At 51.5% G+C, this 17,986-nt stretch overlaps 1 protein-coding gene across 1 annotated transcript; it reads right to left on the reverse strand.

Annotated features, from left to right (window-relative positions):
* Positions 1–10,100: 10,100 nt before the first annotated feature.
* Positions 10,101–10,949, reverse strand: CC1G_15608 (hypothetical protein; the record flags this gene model as incomplete). The annotated part of the gene is made up of 1 exon (XM_002911020.1): positions 10,101–10,949. One exon carries the CDS (start codon positions 10,947–10,949, stop codon positions 10,101–10,103), a length of 849 nt encoding a protein of 282 aa, XP_002911066.1.
* Positions 10,950–17,986: the final 7,037 nt, after the last annotated feature.

Raw genomic sequence — 17,986 nt, forward strand, 5'->3', positions numbered from 1 at the left:
GAACGTCGAACTTGGTGAAGTACTTGGCTCCTCGAAGGCGGTTGATGATATCGGAGACGAGGGGGAGGGGATAGCGGTTCTTCACAGTGATCTCGTTGAGTTTCCGGTAGTCCTGAACAAAACGGAGCTTGCCGTCCTTCTTCTTAACAGAGAAGACGGGGACGAGAGGGGCGATTTGAGGGCCGGATGGCCACCGATGCCGAGTCCCTGAGCTGTCCAGTCGGGTGGATCCCGCCGACGTATAAGGCTCCACACCCCCCTGCGTGAAGAAGGCGAAGGCCGTATGGGAAACTGTCCTTGACACTGATGGGTTCCGCGATTGGGTGGAAGACCTCGAGCGTAAGGCAGGTGAGTACCAGTTTCTTTTCTTTTATCCTTAATCTCATTTCCTTCGTCTAGATGAGCGGGCAGCTCAAAAGAAACGTCGTGCTCTGCCAGCGTCGCCGCCGCCAAAACGTCAACGTCTCGCGTCACCCGCCTCTGTCACCCTTTCTCGTCCTCGTCCCGGCCGCGCCACTCGTCCGCCGCCTCCTCCTTCTTATCCTTCGCCTCTGGCCAAACCCACGCCCAAGTCGTCGGCTGGGCCTGCTCCCATGGCCTCTTCGTCGAAGGGCAAGGCCCCGCTGGTCTCGCCCTTCAAGACTTCTCGTGTCGTCGAGTCTGACGACGAGGAGGAAGAAGCGTCTTCCGAGGAGGAGTCTTCTGAGGAAGTCGAGGTTGTCGAAGAGGAGGAAGAGGGTGATGACGAGGACGACGAGCTGGTCTCTGAGAAGGGCAGGGCTAGCAGCTCCAAGGCGTCGTCCAAGAAGCGCCGTCGTCGGTCCTCCTCGAGCTCCGAGGTTGAAGAGATCTCTGCGCCTCTCGTCAAGATCGAGAAGGGCGTGAAGGCGCCCCCTAAGGCTCTTCCTTCCGCGTCTTGGGCTGCCGGTTCTGTAGAAGAGGACGCCTCGGTCCTGCACGGCAATCGGTTCCAGGCTGTGGCCGACCTGTGCCTCCATGAGGAGCATCTGGGCCCTGCGGTACGTCTCCGACTTTTTACTTCTTCGCTTCTCGTTCTGAACTTTATTCTCTTCCAGTTTCGACCGCGCTGTTCAGTTTGCGCGCTTATTCAGGGCCCCTCGGCTAACTGCGTCGGAAAAGGCTGCGACACCAAGTGTTCGAGGTGCGCCTCGGGCCTTAGGAGTTGTTCCTGCAAGCTCGTCGACACGCCTAGCGGTCAGGCCAAGCGCGACAACCACCTCTGGATCGGTGCGTTGGCCGCTCCCTACGGTAAGCCTTAGTTTCCCTTACTTATTTGTCGATTTCTTCTAACTTTCGCTTTTTCTTTTACAGCTCTCGATTCTAAGGTCAACGACATCATCGACGCCTTCCACACCTGGCAGGCTCAAGAACGACTCGCGGCGTCCACCGCTCTGAGTCTTCGTCGACACGTCGTCTGCCTCGTCGATCGCCTTTCGCGCGCCGAAGTCGCTAGGGGTCGCCCGTTTCTCCTCAAGCACGTCTTTGGTACGGAGGAGAACCTCCAGGCGTTCGAGAGGATCCGTCGGTTGGCCATCGCCGAGCGCATTACTCCTTCGGATGCCGCTGCCCTCCGAGTCTCCGTGGATAGTCTGTTGGAATTCCTTCCGCAGATGCACGAGACTCTGTCGGCTAACGAGGCGTCTTCTAGCGAGCCTGCTGCTCCGGCCGACGTTCCCGCTTCGACTCCCCTTGGTTCCCCTCCTCAAGATCGTCAAGACACTGAGGGTGAGTTGGAGGCGGCTACAGGTAACGTCTCGGCTTAGGTGGCGCCTTTCTTTTTCGTGTTCTCGACTGTCGGCGGCCTTCGGGCCTTTATCTTTTGTACATCTCTCGCGGGCTACGGCCCAAATTTTGTTTTACATCATCTTTTCTTGCTCGGGTGATTAGACTTTTACTATAGGTAGTTAGATACCTTTCGTAGTAGTAAGAGTCCAATCGAATTCTCTTTTGTTCTTGGTCTATTATGTGCGTGATAAACCTAAGAGTGGTTTTTGAGAAGACGTCTAGTCTTAACGACTAGTCGCGTCCGGGTGTCTGATGCCCTTATAAGTCTTTGTCCAGAAATGGGAAGGAACTTCGGTTCCCAGAATATCCGGAGAGCCTATTTTGTCTAAGCCCCCAGACGCCTCCGGCTCAAGTTCCTAGTACAGAACTGTGGAGACTAAACCCAGCGATCGACAAGACGCTTTCCTAACAATTGAGTTAGTCGAGTCAATCGATCGACGGCTTTTCCTCAGCATGTGACATGGCGCCACTTAGACTTATTCCGCCCCGGTTGCTACCAGAGTTCGCAGTAACGGTGAGCCTCCGCCGACTGTGTCTAGGCCGCATTCCAGTATGCGTCATAGGAAATTTTCCCAAGTCTTAGAAGACTTAAAAGGCGTCGTGGAGGCGGAATCTGTCAGACTCCATCCCTCACGACTTTCGTTTCCGCCCTTCTTGCTAGTCTTCCCTATGTCGAATATCGCTTCTATTGCTTTCTGGCAGCGCGAGCGGACTGCTGTCCGCGACTCGCTTGAAAACCAAGTCAAGTCTCTGGCGATCTCTCGCAGAGCCATGACCGAGAGTTTTCCCCAGCGCAACTTCCCTGAGGCGATGCTCAACTTGGTCGAGCAGAGTTTCCAGCAAGTCTTAGCGACTATCGTGAGTTTCTGCCCTTCTTCTTCGTTCGACTTCTGACCGAAGTCTTCTGGCTTTCATCCTTGTAGGCGCCGTATCGGAAGCCTTCGACTGCTTTGGAGAAAGACTCCGAGTTCATCAGTTGGGCTTCCAACATCCGAGCTGTGCTCATGGCTCACAAGGATTGGGCTCGTACGGCCAAGCAACCTGATCCGCCTCAGCTGTCGTCGTACCTGAGCGACTTCAGCGACATTGTGTCGCGAGCTAACTCTACCACGACACCTCCTGCTTCCTCTTCCCGTAAGGGTAAGAAGCGCAAGTCGGCCGGTGCGTTTCCTGATCCTTCCTGATCTGTTGCTTGCCTATTAACTCTTTCTTTTCGGCACATGTCTAGCCATGGTCGTCGACATTTCTGACACTGATGGAGACGATGTCGAAGACACCCCCAAGGCTTCGGCCACCAAGACGGTTGACAAAGATCACGAGGTACGTCTTCTTCGACTTCACACTTGTGCCTGACTTAGCCGTACGTCGTAGATGGCTGACGTCACAGACAAGGAACCTGAGGCTCCTAAGTCTGCCGCTGAGGTTGGTTCCCTCGCTATTCCTGAATGGTGGTCGTCTGTTGACTTCTTACATCCAGCCGAGCAAGAGAGCCTCCGTGGTACGTCTCCCATACTTCATGGTACCGCGTCTAGACTTATGCTCGCGCGCTTATCATCAGATTTCTGCGCTCTCCTTCAAGCGGACCAAGACCGAGCAGAAACAGCTGGCCGAGGTTCAAGCCAATTCGATTCAAAAGCTCCCTTTCTTTCCGGATCATGCGATTGTCCAGTCTGGTAAGTGCCTAGTCGAATTGCCTTCTCTTTCTTGTCGACCTAGACTTACCACTTTTTCTGTAGGCGATTTGATTGCCCTACAGAGCGAGTGGTTCGGCCAGATCTTGGATCGTGCGAAGACCGTGCTTTCCGAGTACGATGTCCTTCGAGTTGGTCCCGAGGCGGCTCGAGCTATCTCGGACTCTCTTCGTCGCGAGATGTTGATTCGTGCGCACGAAGTGAGGACCTTGCTGACTTACATCGATCTCCTTCGCAAGGAGTGAGATCGGATGCAGGAAGTCTTATCGACTCAGCCTTCGGCCTCATCTCCTGCGAGTGTAGCTCCTGCGACTACGACTCCTGCGACGTCTTAGACGCCTCGCCTTTATCTTTTCGCTAGAGCGTTTGTAGTACCTTAGAGGTTTTTCCGTTCCGGCTTTTTCCCTCTTTGTGAATATATCGCTCCTTCTACCTTTCATCTTATTGAGACTTAAGGCGAAATCGCGAAAAATTCAGGTCGGCTTCGACTTGTACATATAGAGTATACAAGTCTTCGCTATGTATGGTATACTCTCTCCCCCCAACTTAAAAATTTCAACCGTCCTCGGTTGAGTCTAGTCTTCTTTTTCAAGTTCGGCTTCGGATTGAGCATCCTCTTCGAGATCTAGGAGTTCGCCCTCGACTTGCTCTGAGCCTTTTGGCATGCCCTTGAACATATAGTCTTCGAGTTCGTCTCCGGGACCGGTTTCCTCTATCATCTCTTTAAGTCCTGAGGCGCCCAAGTCAATGACTTTATGGACGTTAGACGGCAGTTTAATTTGTTTCCTAGCGTGGTAAGGGACCAGCCTGAATGCGGCCACGCTGGACTGGTGCACTGACCCGTCCATCTCAGCGACGATGTATGCTCCTCCCTTGTTTCGGGCAATGACGACTAGGGGACCCAGGTACCTTGGCTTCATTTTCTTGTCAAGGCTACTCTCGATCGCTGTGTTTCGCATCAAGACGAGGTCACCCGGCTTAAAGTCAAAGTCTTTTATGGTAGCCTTGTGATTTTTCTCGTATTGCGCGACCCTAGCTATCTTGTCCTTGTGAACTTTGCGCCTCACGTCTTCCACGAAATCTCGATGCTTGGCTAGAGCCTTGGCACGGGCGCCAATCAACTCAGCCGTAGTGGTAAACCCATTAGGAGGGTCTGTCAACCACGTCGCTTCTTGTAGGTCCAATGGAATAACAGGTTCGGCGCCAGTCAACATGAAGAAAGGCGAGCATCCGAATCTTTTACGAACTGTGATTCTGTCTGCCCATGTAATCGAAGGTAGATACCAGTACCACTTTCGCATGTCTCCACTTGTTGCTTTTGCAAGCATGTTCATCACGTCCCAATGGGGCCTTTCGATGGAACCGTTAGCCTGAGAGTTATATCCTGAGATTTGTATTCCAGTTATCCCATATTTCTTCTCAAGCCACTTAGTCGCCTTCTTAAATGGTCCGCCATTGTCAGTGACAATACGGCGCAGGCATCCCCGAACGAGTAATGATTTCCTCGTAAAGCCACCTGCCAATGGTTTCGGCGTTCTGCTTCTTTAGTGCTCGCGCTTCCATCCATTGTGTGAGCTCGCATCGACCGTGCACTATGAATCCACAACCATTGCTAGCGGGGGACACATGCATGACGTCTGCGTGCAGGATTTGAAAGACACCTGGTGTTTCGGTCACCGTAGGCGGTATCTTTACCAACATCTTTTGTCGTACCTGGCAGACATGACAAGTCTTTACATACCAGGCGACGTCTCCTTCCAACTCTGGCCACCAGAAGCGTCTAGCTATCAGTTCCTTGGTTGCATATACGCCTCGATGTCCCAAGGGCGTCATGAGTTTGCCTTCATAATGTACATCCTGCGACTAGGTTCGATGACCAAGAGGTGTTGTCCTGCGGTCATTCCTTTTAAACAGTTGTCCCTTCCTTAGGAAGAAGTGACTAGCCGTCCTAACCATAGCAAGATATTCGGTATCCTTTTTCTCCAGAGGTTTACTAAAAGGGTCTCGCCAGCCATTCCTTTACCTCCACAAGTCGCTTGTCGTAAGCTTGTGCGAACTTCGAACGCCGAGACCCTTGGTACTCAAGTGAGTCTTCCTCCTGCCCTAGCTTTGGGGTGGCGGGCAGTATTTCGAGGTTAACGTACTGAGACCGCGCATCTACCACGTCTAAGTCACACTTCGCCCCCAAGTGAAGCTCGTCGTGAAAGTCTTTCATGACTTGTGCCGATTCCGTGAAGTATCCTCCTCGAGTATCGATGTCATGCTTGAAATCTTCGAACTCGAGTGGGTCAGGATCTTCCGGGGTTAGGCTTCTCATATCCTTGCAACCCCATCAGCTTCTTCTTCTGTATGATCATACGGCGTCGTCGGTTCGTCTCCAGGAAACGCTGGTCGACGCGACAAGCCATCTGCGATTGCGAAGTTTTTACCGGGCACATGTTGTAGGGTGAAGTGGTACATTAGGATAGCTTCAATCCACCGGTTAATGGTTGCATTAGGCCCATTGCCGGGGTTGTTCAGCATTCCCTTAATGTACTTCGCGTCGGTCTCGACGACGAGTTTCCGACACCCGATCAAGTAGTTACGGTTTTTCCTCCAAGGCTCGCATTAGCCCGAAGAGTTCTCTTTTAGGTTGAGAGTACCGAGACTCGCGTTCGTTCATCAACAACGAGCCAAACTTCACATAGTGCCATTTATTCGAGTCTTCTTTGTCCAGGACAGAGATGTAGTACCCAATAGCTTTATATGAAGTATCCGACGCTTAACTTTACGCAAGGATCACTGTCGTAGTCGATAGTCTTGAGGACTGGCGCTTCGGCTAGAGCCTTTTTCAAGTTCTCCATTGATGCGACTTGCTCTGGTCCCCAGACAAACGGTTCGCCTTTCCTAGTCAACTTCTGGATAGGGTCTGCTAATTTCGCGTAGTCCCTTATGAACATCCTCAGGGTGCCCGTGATACCTAAGAACGATCGTACGTCTGAGATATCTTTACAGTCGCCCCATTGAGTGATCACCTTGAGTCGATCAGGGTTAGGCTTGCGTCCCTCATACGAACAAATGTGTCCTACTGCAGGAAACTCCTCGGCGCAGATGATGGACTTCTTGCCAGAGAAGGTTCCTCCACAATACTTCATCCTTTGAACCACTCGATTGACATCTTGGAAATATTCCCAGACGAATCTACGGATTCCGTTATTTTCAGGGATAGTCTCATACCCTCCCTTACCATCCTCGTATCGAGTCTTAGGTCCCCCCAAGATCACGTCGTCGATGTAAGGAATTGTGACATGAGGTATCTCTGGTTGTAAGATGAATGTGACGTCGTCATGGAATATAGGTACTGAGTTAGTCCATCCCATAGGCAAGGTCACAATTCTTAAGGCTCCGAAGGGAGTCTGAAAGGTAGTCAAGTCCCTAGACTCGGGATGTAGTTCCCTCTCGTCGTACCCAACGAATAAATCCATGCAGCCTCCACAGGCTCTGCCGGCGAATCGTGCAGCTAGTTCTTCTGTAGCAGGTGGAATTCCTGAGTGGGCAATTGTAACTGCATTCAGAGGCTCTAGACTATGTACGATACGCAAGCTTTCGCCATCTTTCTTCAAGACACAGAACCATCTAGCACTGTAGCTTGAGTTAGAAGGCTCGTAAACTCCTGCGTCTATCTTCTCTTTTAGGATCTGACAGACTTTTGACCATAAGTCCTGGTGGAATAGGTCTGTTCCTTAGCACCCAAGGAGTGTGAGGGACAGTAGGCATACGAACAGGCGGGAAGAAATCGACGGCCGGAAGCGTCCTCTCTCCTTGTCCTCCCAGGCGAAGGCGACGTTATGCACCATGACTAACCAATGCAACAGCTTGCGCTCTTCAGGCCATAGGAAGCCTTCGGGGTGCAACTTGTCCATTAAGTCTTTTCGCTCTTGTGTGTACCGACCCGTAGGTGTGACTACTCCGGTGGGTGGGTAGGTAATTTTGGCATTCCTTCTAGAGGATCGCCTATGATTTTCCGATCGATCCTGAACTCGGGAGGGTAAGGTTCCCAGTACAGGCTTCACTTTATCGGCTACTTTCTTGTACTTCTTCCCAGTAGACACGCCTTTAATCTTAGGCTTGACCTCAGGCTTACCCGAAACTGGGTGTGCTTTTGGCTGCTTAGGTTTAGGCTCGTCTACATCCGCCTGTGAAAACACCTGGACTGCAGGTAATTGGTGTTTTATATTTTGTATGAAGGCAGTCCGACGTTCCACCGGCAACTCATTTATCGCTTGTTGAAGGTACGAATCGAAAGCCTTCGAAGCGACTTCATCCCAACTTTTCTCATCGCGCGCGCATTGCAAGTAGGCGACTTTCAGTTCAGCGGAGCCGAAAGTCTGCTCTTTTGGGAGGAGAGCCTCGATGAATCGAACTTCTCCTGTCTTAGAGTCTCTTTCGACTACAACCGCGAATTCTCCTTGGTCTTCGACCAAATCCTCGAATTCTGAAAAGAATGTCTTTCCTGTTCTTGCAGCTTCCTCTGAATCACCGGAGGCGGCTGACCACGCGGATAAGTATGCACAGCACTCCTGAGCCCAGTGTTGGGGTCAGTAAGTATGAGAGTCGTGTCTCCGTTCCGAGAGTTGTGGGATTTCGGTAGACATTACGACGTCGAACGGTCTTCCCAGAAGCACCTTGTAGGCAACTTTTAGGGATGACATGTAATTGAAGATAGGCGATAGTATTGCCAATCTTGAAGGGTACGTTTCGTGCTAGACCCAAAGTCTTGGCTAGTGATTGGTTCGCCGATTGCAAGAAGACAGTTATAGAGGGATCATACGAGATGTTCTTCTCTTTTGCTACTTCTTCAGACATTGAACAAATCTGGGAGCCTGGATCCAGAAGAGACTCTTCTATTCCAGAGGAGTTAATCTCCGGGTAGATAGCTCGTAATGGAAGGCTTTCCCTAGCTACGACTATGGGTCTGGGTTCTTCGTTTTCAGGCAAAGATTGTACGTATTGTTCGACCGGATCCAGGCATATGATGGCGCCTGGTTCGAAGTCGACGTCATCTTCACCTGCGACTTCGTACTGGACCGTCGGTAAGTCGTTCAAACTTATAAAGTTTTGTGATAAGACTTTCCGGAGAGGTCGGTTCAGCTACTTTGCTTTCATCGGAAGGCTCCTCGTCTGTTTCGTAGTCTGACAAGTCTAGTCGCCCCGCTAGCTCTCCTGAGTCCCACATTTTAAAGAGGAGACAGGCATGCTTGCAGCGTCGTCTTTCGTCGTCCGACACGTTATAAACGAACTGGTTCAACAACTTTCTCTCTAGGATTAAGTCGTCACCATGTCGAGGCACTTTCCGTTTTGTCACCATCTTTCTCAAGAACTCACGCGCTTCATTCGAAATGCCCATAAGTTTCTGAAGGGAAATGGGGAATTCCAGCTCCAGGAGTTCTTTCCCAATCTTTGCCACCGAGACGTGCTCCTCAACAGGCGCCTTCTTGGAAAAAGCGGGGCCTTGTCGATGAGTCGCCACAAGCGGATCAATCGGTACGTCCTCCTTTTCGGGTGCGGTGCTAACCGCTTTTGGTGTTGCCTCAGTCTGTTTAGACTTTGGCTTAAAGGTTCCCAAGGTATGGGGTTTTCGGTTGGGGACTTGCACATACGGTCTCATACCACTAGGCGTGGGTGCGGCCGTTGTAGTTGTCTCCTTTTTATTTTCCACTTTATTCTTCTTTTTCACGACTTCGTCATCAGGATCGTCAACTTCCTCTATTGTAACTCGTCTAGACTTCGGCTTGGTCATCCTGGCCTCAGGATCTGTACTACTGCCGGCCGAAGCTTTTGAAGCAGTAGACTTTTCCGTCCTTGGTCTTAAGGAAAACCCGACCTGTCTCGGTCTTGAGCAAATACCGAGAGGTTCTTGTTCATGTCTCCCAGCTTGTCTAGTTGCGAGTCGAGGTCGTCGTCTCGTTCCTCAATGGTAGGAACGCCTTCAGACTTAGAGTCTTTTCGATCCAGGAGATACGTGTGCACGATATCCTTGATCTGAGAGATTTCCGTCTGCATCGTGTTAAAGTCTCCGTAAGTGGGACCGCGGCTGCGCTCATAATCTTCGCCTCCATGGGATGAAGACTCAGATTGAGCCATGGCTTTGCCTTGCAAGTAAGCTCCTTGGATTGTCATGTCCGCAACTCGTTCCTTTTGGCTACGGCCATCGGGTGAGAAGGCAGAGATCCTTTGGTGATTGGAAGAGAGGTAGACTTCTGAGCCTTTAGTGTAGATCTTCTTTTTACGAAGATCATCTAATCGACTCGGGCACTCTCATGACCCAATGATCTGTCGCCATTGCAAATAGAAGCACTGCTGGTCGGAATGTTCCCTTCCCAGAGTCTCTGGACCCCTGGTTAGATCGCATCCTCGACGCGCCGTCCCTATACTGTGTTTCTCTAACCGAGTTTAAGTTATGCGGATTGGAGATTACTATGTCTAGCTTGCCCGCTAAAGCCTCGGTCGCTTCTGCGTTTTTACGGCTTTCAGCCATAAACTGCTCCTTTGTTTCGCGAAGAGATTCTACAAACTTCGCATTCACTCGTTGTTGCTCTAAGACGAACTGCTGTTGTTCTTTGATCATGGGCTTTTGCAAAACGAACGGAAATCACTGTCTGTGGGTTCCGACTTCACAGCTGCCGCTGGAGTAGAGGCTGCCGGTGGATTTCGATAGAGGTTTCGATCATAGTCTCTATCCTCTGAAGAAGAAAATCCGCCGTAGGCGTTGTGAGCTCCAGTTTGCCTGGTCAAGTCTTGTGCAATTTCTAAGACACGTCCCCAAGGTACCCTATCTTCGAGCGTTTCCCCATACCAATCCCGTTTGCTAGTCGTACCGGCTGCCTCTGTAGCAGGTTTAGACTCTTCTAGAGTGAGTCTGAACCGTAAGGCGTCTCGGAAGTTTGGACTTAAGCATCCTAGGATGTTGGAGACTATCTCTCGGTTGGTGACCAGAACATGTCCTGTCTCTTTCTGCAACGCTTCCAGTCCTTCTGCCTCGGGTCGGATAGCTAAGGCGAGTCTAGCCATTCGTCCGACATTTACTTGGGATATCTCGCGATGGCGTTTAAAGACATCCATAAGTCTAGGTCGACTTCCGCGGCTTAGGCCTTCTCCTTCCGGATAGTACCTGAGTACTGCTCTTTTGAAATCGTTCCAAGTACTAGTCGCATACTCTGGTATAGCTTCCCATTGTCTTTTCAGAATAGGGTCGTCTATATAACGAGTCGCATAGATTTTCTTGGCTCGATCGGTTTTGACAATGCCCTTGAACAACTGCTCCAAAAGCTCGAGATACCTCACGACGTCCATAGCATCGTCTTGGGATAAGGTAGGTCGATCCTTTTTCGTAATTGAAGGCATGTCTTTATGAGGGATCGCCTCATCCCCAGGAGAAACCTCCTTAGGGTTGAGATTCTCTACGTCTGGCATTTCTACTCGTGCGGGGGTTGGGGTAATCGAAGGGTGAGTTCGAATAGGTTTAAGAGGTCGAATGGATTGTGAAATCCTCGTCGACTTTGGTGCGGATGGCACTGAGGTTGTAGTAGACGTGTTTCGTGGGGGAGTCTTTGGTAAAGACAGTCCTTGTGGAAACGAGTCTTCGTCAATCGAGGCGTTAGGAGTCTCGAAAGGTGGATCCTCTTCGGAAAGAGATCCGTCGCGTCTAGCACCGATTTCTTGAAGTCCTTGGAGTGCTTTGCGTAGCGCTCGTTCAGACTCAAGTCCTGGCACAACTCCTGCTCTCTGGCTCGCCTTGGTTTTACGGGGCTGAGATGACCTCGACGCCGTGGTATCCAAAACTACGCTTTGTTGTTTCCAAAGGAAGACAACCAATCGTCTCGTGTACGTCTCTTGTTAGACAGGTGACGACTTCTCCTCGACTTGTGCGAATACCAGCTAGGCTAGCAATCGACTACACTCCTCTTTTGTAAACTGAAGCAACCCCCTCGCGGTGGGCTCCAGATGATGCGCGGTCAGGGGTGGGAGGCTCTAAAACCACACACACACCAACCGAACCGGCAGGTGAAGGTAAAGAAGTAAAAAGTAATGAAAAGGCTAATCCTCTACACCCCACCAAAGACTACGTCTAAGGCCAAATGAAGTTAGACTTCACCCAAAGGAACGACGGTATGTAGGAAGGCACTAGAACCAAACAAACCCTTAACAATGCAAAGGTTCGAAGGGGGGTGCACGGGAGTGGGCGGACAGTAGGTGAGAAGGTAAAAGGTAAAACAAGAGCTTGTAGGCTCAAGGCGCGAAGTGATAAGTCGTGCAGAGGCAGACCACTAGCTAGACTAGGGTACCACCACCTCCTCGCTACTGAGTAGTCGAGAAAATACACAAAAGAGATCAAGGAGACACACGCCGGTGCTCACAGAAAACCAAAGTCGAACACGCCGGGACGACTGTTACCAAATCGATCTACACCGAGTCGAAGTGGCCAAAGAATAACCCAAAAGTCGATCTACGCCGAGTCGACAAACCTTCTAACGTGCTGAGTCGCGCCGGACTTCACGGAGTCTTATCCTGGAGAAAAGCTGCCAGCGATAATCTGTAGAATTCGAGCGAGAACTAGCTAGCTTTTATACATGAGGAGAGTGTTTGGTGTACTAAGGCTGTAGACAAACAAAGACGGAAAAACTAGGAAGACTAGGTAAGACAGGCAGACTAAGAGAGACAGAAATAGAACAGAAGAAACACGAGCTTCGATAGATAGGATAGAAATGGAACGGTTCGAGTATTAGGCGCTCGTAGACGCGCGGTTACTTTTGCTTAGGCTTGCCTTATTAGGGCAGCCGAGGACGGCTTGTGGCCGGGCGCCTTGCCGTGATCGACGCGGCCATGACCCAGTTCCGATTCCATAAGGGGGAACTCCACTTCGCCACCTGGTGGGTCAGACTTTGATCGACATTGCTCCACCGGAGCTTAGTTATGACTCCTTCGGCGGAGAGCCGTCCGCGTCTAGACAGTCCCGAGGTCCGTTACTGATCGGCCGAGGTCTCATCGTAGACGTGGTGCGCTCCACCTTAGACTTGGCTCTCTCTCTCTTTGGTCGTCCCGCTCCAATGCCGTGTGTCGGCGTCGGGGGTCCTTCCGGTTGGTCCATCAACTCCAATGACATTTGCTTCCGCTAGGTCGTCCGAATCGGAGGAACCAGTCTAGACTCTTAGACTTGGTGATCCGTTAGACTCGATGCCTCGACTAGGTTCGTCGAGTCGTCACGTCTAGGGTTATAGTTGGTTAGGCTTTTGCCCTATGAGCTCTGCTGGTACAGCTAAGTCCTCATATTCAAGTCGCAGGTGGGTAGAGTTCGCCTCGGTTCAAGATCTAGGTTCAGACCCGAAAGGTCGAACAAACCATAAGACTTAGACGTCGCGCACGAGTCTTAGACTTAGGGCTAGGCTTCCTGCGGTACCTTCGACTAGAGTCTCTACTAGCGTTTTTGGTAAGGGCCTGCGCCTTAGGCTACTCACAAAGGGTTCGCTGCGCTTTTGGTCTGGGGTTCATCAATGAAGACTCCTTAGTTGTAGGCTAGACGTAGACACTTGTGACGAGTCTAATAGAGCCGTTTGAGCTCAGTTTGAGGTCTAGCCGCAAAATCGGCGTATCAGCGGGGGCGGACGTGATGTTCGGAATGCGACGGCTGGCAGTGGACGAATCGTTGAAGAGAGAAAAGGGAGCTTCCTGGGTGGCAGCAACACGACGACGTTGGGTGAGTCCTCGACCGGGTGGGTAGCCCATGAACTTGTCTTGGCAGACGTTAGCGGAGTGGCCAAGGCGTTGGCAGTGGTTGCAACGAAGCGAGCCGTGATTGCCGTCCTTCTTGATGTGGGCGGAGGATCCGCAACCAAAGCATCGTCCACGCATCGCTTGGAGGAAGTCCTCGCGGGAACGGCCACTGGGTCCAACGCGGGTTGCGTCAATGTCCATAGCGTAGGGGTCACGGGCCGGGGTAGAGCGAGACGAGGTGGTCGGGGTCAAGAAAGAGGTGCTGCTTCCGTGGAACGTGAAATCGTTCTGATTGACAATGTCGCAGTAGTCTTGGAGGGTCTTGGGCTTGGCATCGTCCGGTTTGGTGATGGCGATAAGATCCAACATGAGGCGATCATTGGTGCTGAGCTTACGGCGGAAGCGGGCCATACCGTCCTTCTGGGATAGACCGGTGCGGGGAAAGATCTCCATAAACTTGGCTGCGAACTGGGAAGCAGACTGTTTACCCTGGGTAAGGGCCTCGAGTTGAGCTTCAGCTGCCTTCTCCTGGTCGGCAGGTTGGAAGCGCTTCTTGAAGGCAACCACGAAAGCAGACCAATCACCATTGAAAGGCCAGGGGTGGGCAGCCTTCTGAGCAGTGTCGGCAGCAGCCTCGTGGGCGGCAATCTGATCCAGGTATTGGACGGCCCAGGAAGCGGCAGCACCTTGAAGGTATGAGAGGGCGGCTGAGATCCACTTCTTGTCATCGCCTTTGAGTTCGGAATCGGCGGAGGCCCAGTTGGTGAAGTAGCGGAGGAAACGTTGGGTGTCACCAGAGTCACCCTTGAAGGGCTCAGGCGCTTTGACAGGGCTTCTGGTGGAAGCGGTCTTGGCGGCCGTGAGCTTATCCAGGGATTGCTGGATGCGCCTGGTAGTCTCTTGTTGCTCGGCAAGCAACTTGAGAAGAGTGGGGTCGGACATACTGAATTCGGGGATAGGCTTTGTGGGTTCGGTAACGGGGTCTTGTTGGACGAGTGGCAGAGAGGTGGGTGGAGATAATAAGGATGGTGATAAAGTGGAAGTGGGAGGTTCGTTATCTGAGCGTTGGGCAACAGACGTGTCCTCCAACTCCCTGGGGATGGGAAGTGGTGTGAGGGCGCGGCGAGGAGTGAGAGTAAGGGTTGTAGTGGGGGTAGAGTGTCCGGAGCGGCGAAGGCTTGTTACTGCGGGGGGGGCTTCTGCTAACGCGGCGTAGGTAACGTGAAAGGGGACGGGTGTTTCAGAATCTTCTTCTTCGGATTCCTCTTCTTCGTTGTTGTCGTCCTCTTCCTCGTCGTCTTCTTCAGACGATGTTGACGGTGGGCGAAAGGTTTTCGGTGCGGTGCTGGTGGTTGCTGTTACTGGGACAGGAGATGATTCGGCGGAGTGGAAAGCCGCTGGGGATTCTTCGGTATCTGGAGCTTCGGACGGTGGGGGCGTAGCAGGCGGCGGCGGTGGATGTTCGGAATAGAGGACTGCTTCGTAGTTGTCTTCGGAGGCTTCAACAAAGGAGGCGTAATCCGGGAGATTCTTGGCTAGGTATTCGTAGTCGATAGGGCGGAGCGGGTTATACCGTTTCGGGCAGGGTTGTTGCAGACACTTCAGGTGGGTGTTGGTGATGTACCCGTCGGCGTGCTTGCCGGACCAGACTAGGACAAAGTGCGGTTTAAACTCGCACGGCAGAATCTTGGCTGTAGCGGTGAACCAGGGTTGCCAGAGTGGGACCTGATCGGCAGGTCAACCAGAAGACCAGGAGTGCGGCGGGGTCGCAGGGACAACGATCGGCGTTGCCGGTGCGCAGGGAGAGCTTGACCTAATGTCGCGAAGAGCGAACACTAAACCAAAACTAAGACCAGAGACGAGGAGCGGTGAAAGCGACGAAAAGAGCTTAGAGCGATGAGCGACGGTTTGGAGTGAAGACTAGAGCGAGGAATTGACGAAGAGGTCAAGCTAAGGAAATACAGAGCGAACTACCTAGCTTATATACCTATTCTACCAGTTACATAGCCACGATGAGTCGAGATGACGAGCAAATGGTGAAAGACAGAAGAACAATAAAAGATAGTCACAAGGCTGCGCGAGGCTGCGCGAAGAACAAGAATGAAACAATAATGAAGTAAAAAGACGTCAGAATGAGTCGAAAGGCAATACAAGGCAGTGCGTAACAATAAGAACAATAGAAGCAGGGTAAAGGGCAAAACGGGGCAGTGTTCCATGAGAGAAAGAGTCCATAGACGAGAATAAAAATAAGAGATAGGGGGTAACAGGAAAGATAAGATGCGGATACAGATAAGATAAGATGCGGATACAGATAAGATAAGATGAAAATGAAAATAGGGGCCATACCAGCTGTTCACGACAGTTCCGGGAACTCGACACGTGGAGCATGGGCCTCAGCTGCGAATGATTCGACCTGTGAGATGTCGACCAGACCTCCGTCGGGCTCGACCAAGGCTGGGGATGGTTCGAAATCTAGCTGCCCTGTTAGTTCTTCCTCAGCCACCTCTATCCTCGATCCCAGCTCAGGTGGTTGTGAGTCGCGGCTTCCCTGGTCCTCCGTCGTTGGGTGAGGGTTGCCGGCATCTGATGTAGTCGAGTGATTCCCCGATTTCTTCGCCATGCGTACACCAAACAGTGCGGTCTTCTTCAGCTCCTTCAGTCGATTAATGACGTCCTGGATCTCGACTCGAAGCTCGCGCTGGACTCCCTGTTCCTTGGCTCGGTCGGTGTCGTATGAGGCAATCTCTTCGCTGATCTTCTTGTCTTTGCTGAGCTTGAACTCCTTTCGCAAACGACTAGCCTCCTCCTTCAATCGCACCTCACGGGCTTGAGAGTCCCCCTTCTCCTTCTTCAGGCGATCCAGTAAGGCCTCAAGGTCCTTGTAGTCCGCAATCCCAGTTTCGCGTTCTGTAATGCGCTTGTACTGGGTGCGTTGTCGTGAAAAGCCTCGGCTTTCGCGAATGATGGCTTGGTTCCATCGATTTCGACTGACACCATTGCGAAGGGTGTTATCGATCTCGTCCGCCACCTTGCAGTCGTACTCGTAAGCCCTAGAGAGAATAATCAGACATTGTTATACTGAGCCAGTGCAGGTAGATGGACCATACCGTTGGATCGCATCTACGAGAGACAGTTTGATGCCGGTGAAGGCATTTCGCTCGGAATGAGCACCTTCCACAAGATTTGTGTCGTTTGGAGTGACGACAAAATGGTCGGTGTCCATTGACGAAAGGAAAGGGTTAACAGTCTTGAAGATCCATGGGTACGTTAGTTTGTGTTTGTACCAGGCTATACACCCTCAGAGTTCAGTCGTTGGGATTCAGTCGAAGTATAGCACGACGTACCAGCTGCTTTTGGAGAAGTAAGACCTCGGCAGAACTCGTGAAAGTCTGCAATCTCTTCGTCAGAAGCCAGCGCTCGGAAGCCCTTCAATCGCGAAATCTCCTCAGGAGAAAGCTCTTCCTTCAATCCATCGATATTCCTAATGCATTGGTCAATTTTGAAAAAGTGATTTGACTGGAATGTGTATTGACATTGACATACCTCTCGAAGTGAACATAGCACAGTTTGGTGACGTGAAGCATGAGCTCAATAGGGTCATCTGGGAGCGGCGCAGGCTTGGGTTTTACGAAGGTATTGACATAGTCTACCAGGCACTTTCCAAGCCCGTATGCCTGCGCCACCTCTCCATCGAGGAGGATAGCTTTCAGTCGAGCTTCTTCGTCCTCTGGGCTGAAAGCGACAAAGCGTAATGGCCGGTTGGTGAGCTTGGGAATAAGCTTGAAGAACGCCCCAAAAAGCGTTTCAAAGGCCTCTGTAGTGGCGTGGTCGCAATAGAAGCTTGCGAAGGCAACACCTTCAAAAGGAACGGTCAGATCGCATCGAATGACGAGGTTATAATTAGGAACTCACGTTGGTTGAGCTGTGGTAAGAAGCCCGCTATCTCCCACTCGTTAAACACCCCATGAACACGCTTGAATGAAAAGTCAATGGCTAGTGCGTTCACTTTGTGGATATGCTCAGCCAGCTTAGGAAGCATCGTAACCACAGTGCGACAGTCACCCGTATTTATCGTTGCGTGGATGTACCGTTGCTCGATCGGGAGCCTAGTCTGCTTTTCCATCTCCTTCTGCACTCCTAATATAAACTGGTCAGTTACTACTAGTCGTCGCACGAAATAACGCGTACCAATCCAGTCAAATCCTTCGGGGTGTTCATCCAACTTGAACGCATGAACAGCACGCCGTAATTTGCGATTGTCTGCAAGTGCACTCGAGTGAGACTCAAGGCTCTTCCCTTCCAGCAAGGCAGAGGTTGTTGGTGCTACAAAGAATGTCCGTTATCCGCCGCTCGTCAAAGTGGGATAGGAGACATGGGCTCACCATTTCGCAGCCCTTGAACAGTCAGCCCTGCTGCGCCTGCAGCACGCATCACATTCAAAAGTACATCCTTTTGCTCGTTGTTCATCTTCGAGGCGGGATGCATTGGGTGGTTATGAGGATTCCGGATGAGTACTAACGCTTTCTGGATTTCCATAGAGACAGGAACATAGATCGTCATGGTGGTTGGGCACCCGCGCTTGACTAGATCCGCAGGCGCCGTCTGTTGGCCAGTCTCTCCTTCGGTGATATGGGTATAGGCTAACGAAATTCGGACATTCAACAAGAGAAATTGGGGATTATTTAGAGTGGCTTACGACAAGTTTTACGCTTAGTGCTAGGATGGATAACGAGCGCACA

The sequence above is a fragment of the Coprinopsis cinerea genome (genome assembly GCF_000182895.1).
Source record: "Coprinopsis cinerea okayama7#130 chromosome 6 map unlocalized cont3.6, whole genome shotgun sequence".
Taxonomy (NCBI): domain Eukaryota; kingdom Fungi; phylum Basidiomycota; class Agaricomycetes; order Agaricales; family Psathyrellaceae; genus Coprinopsis; species Coprinopsis cinerea.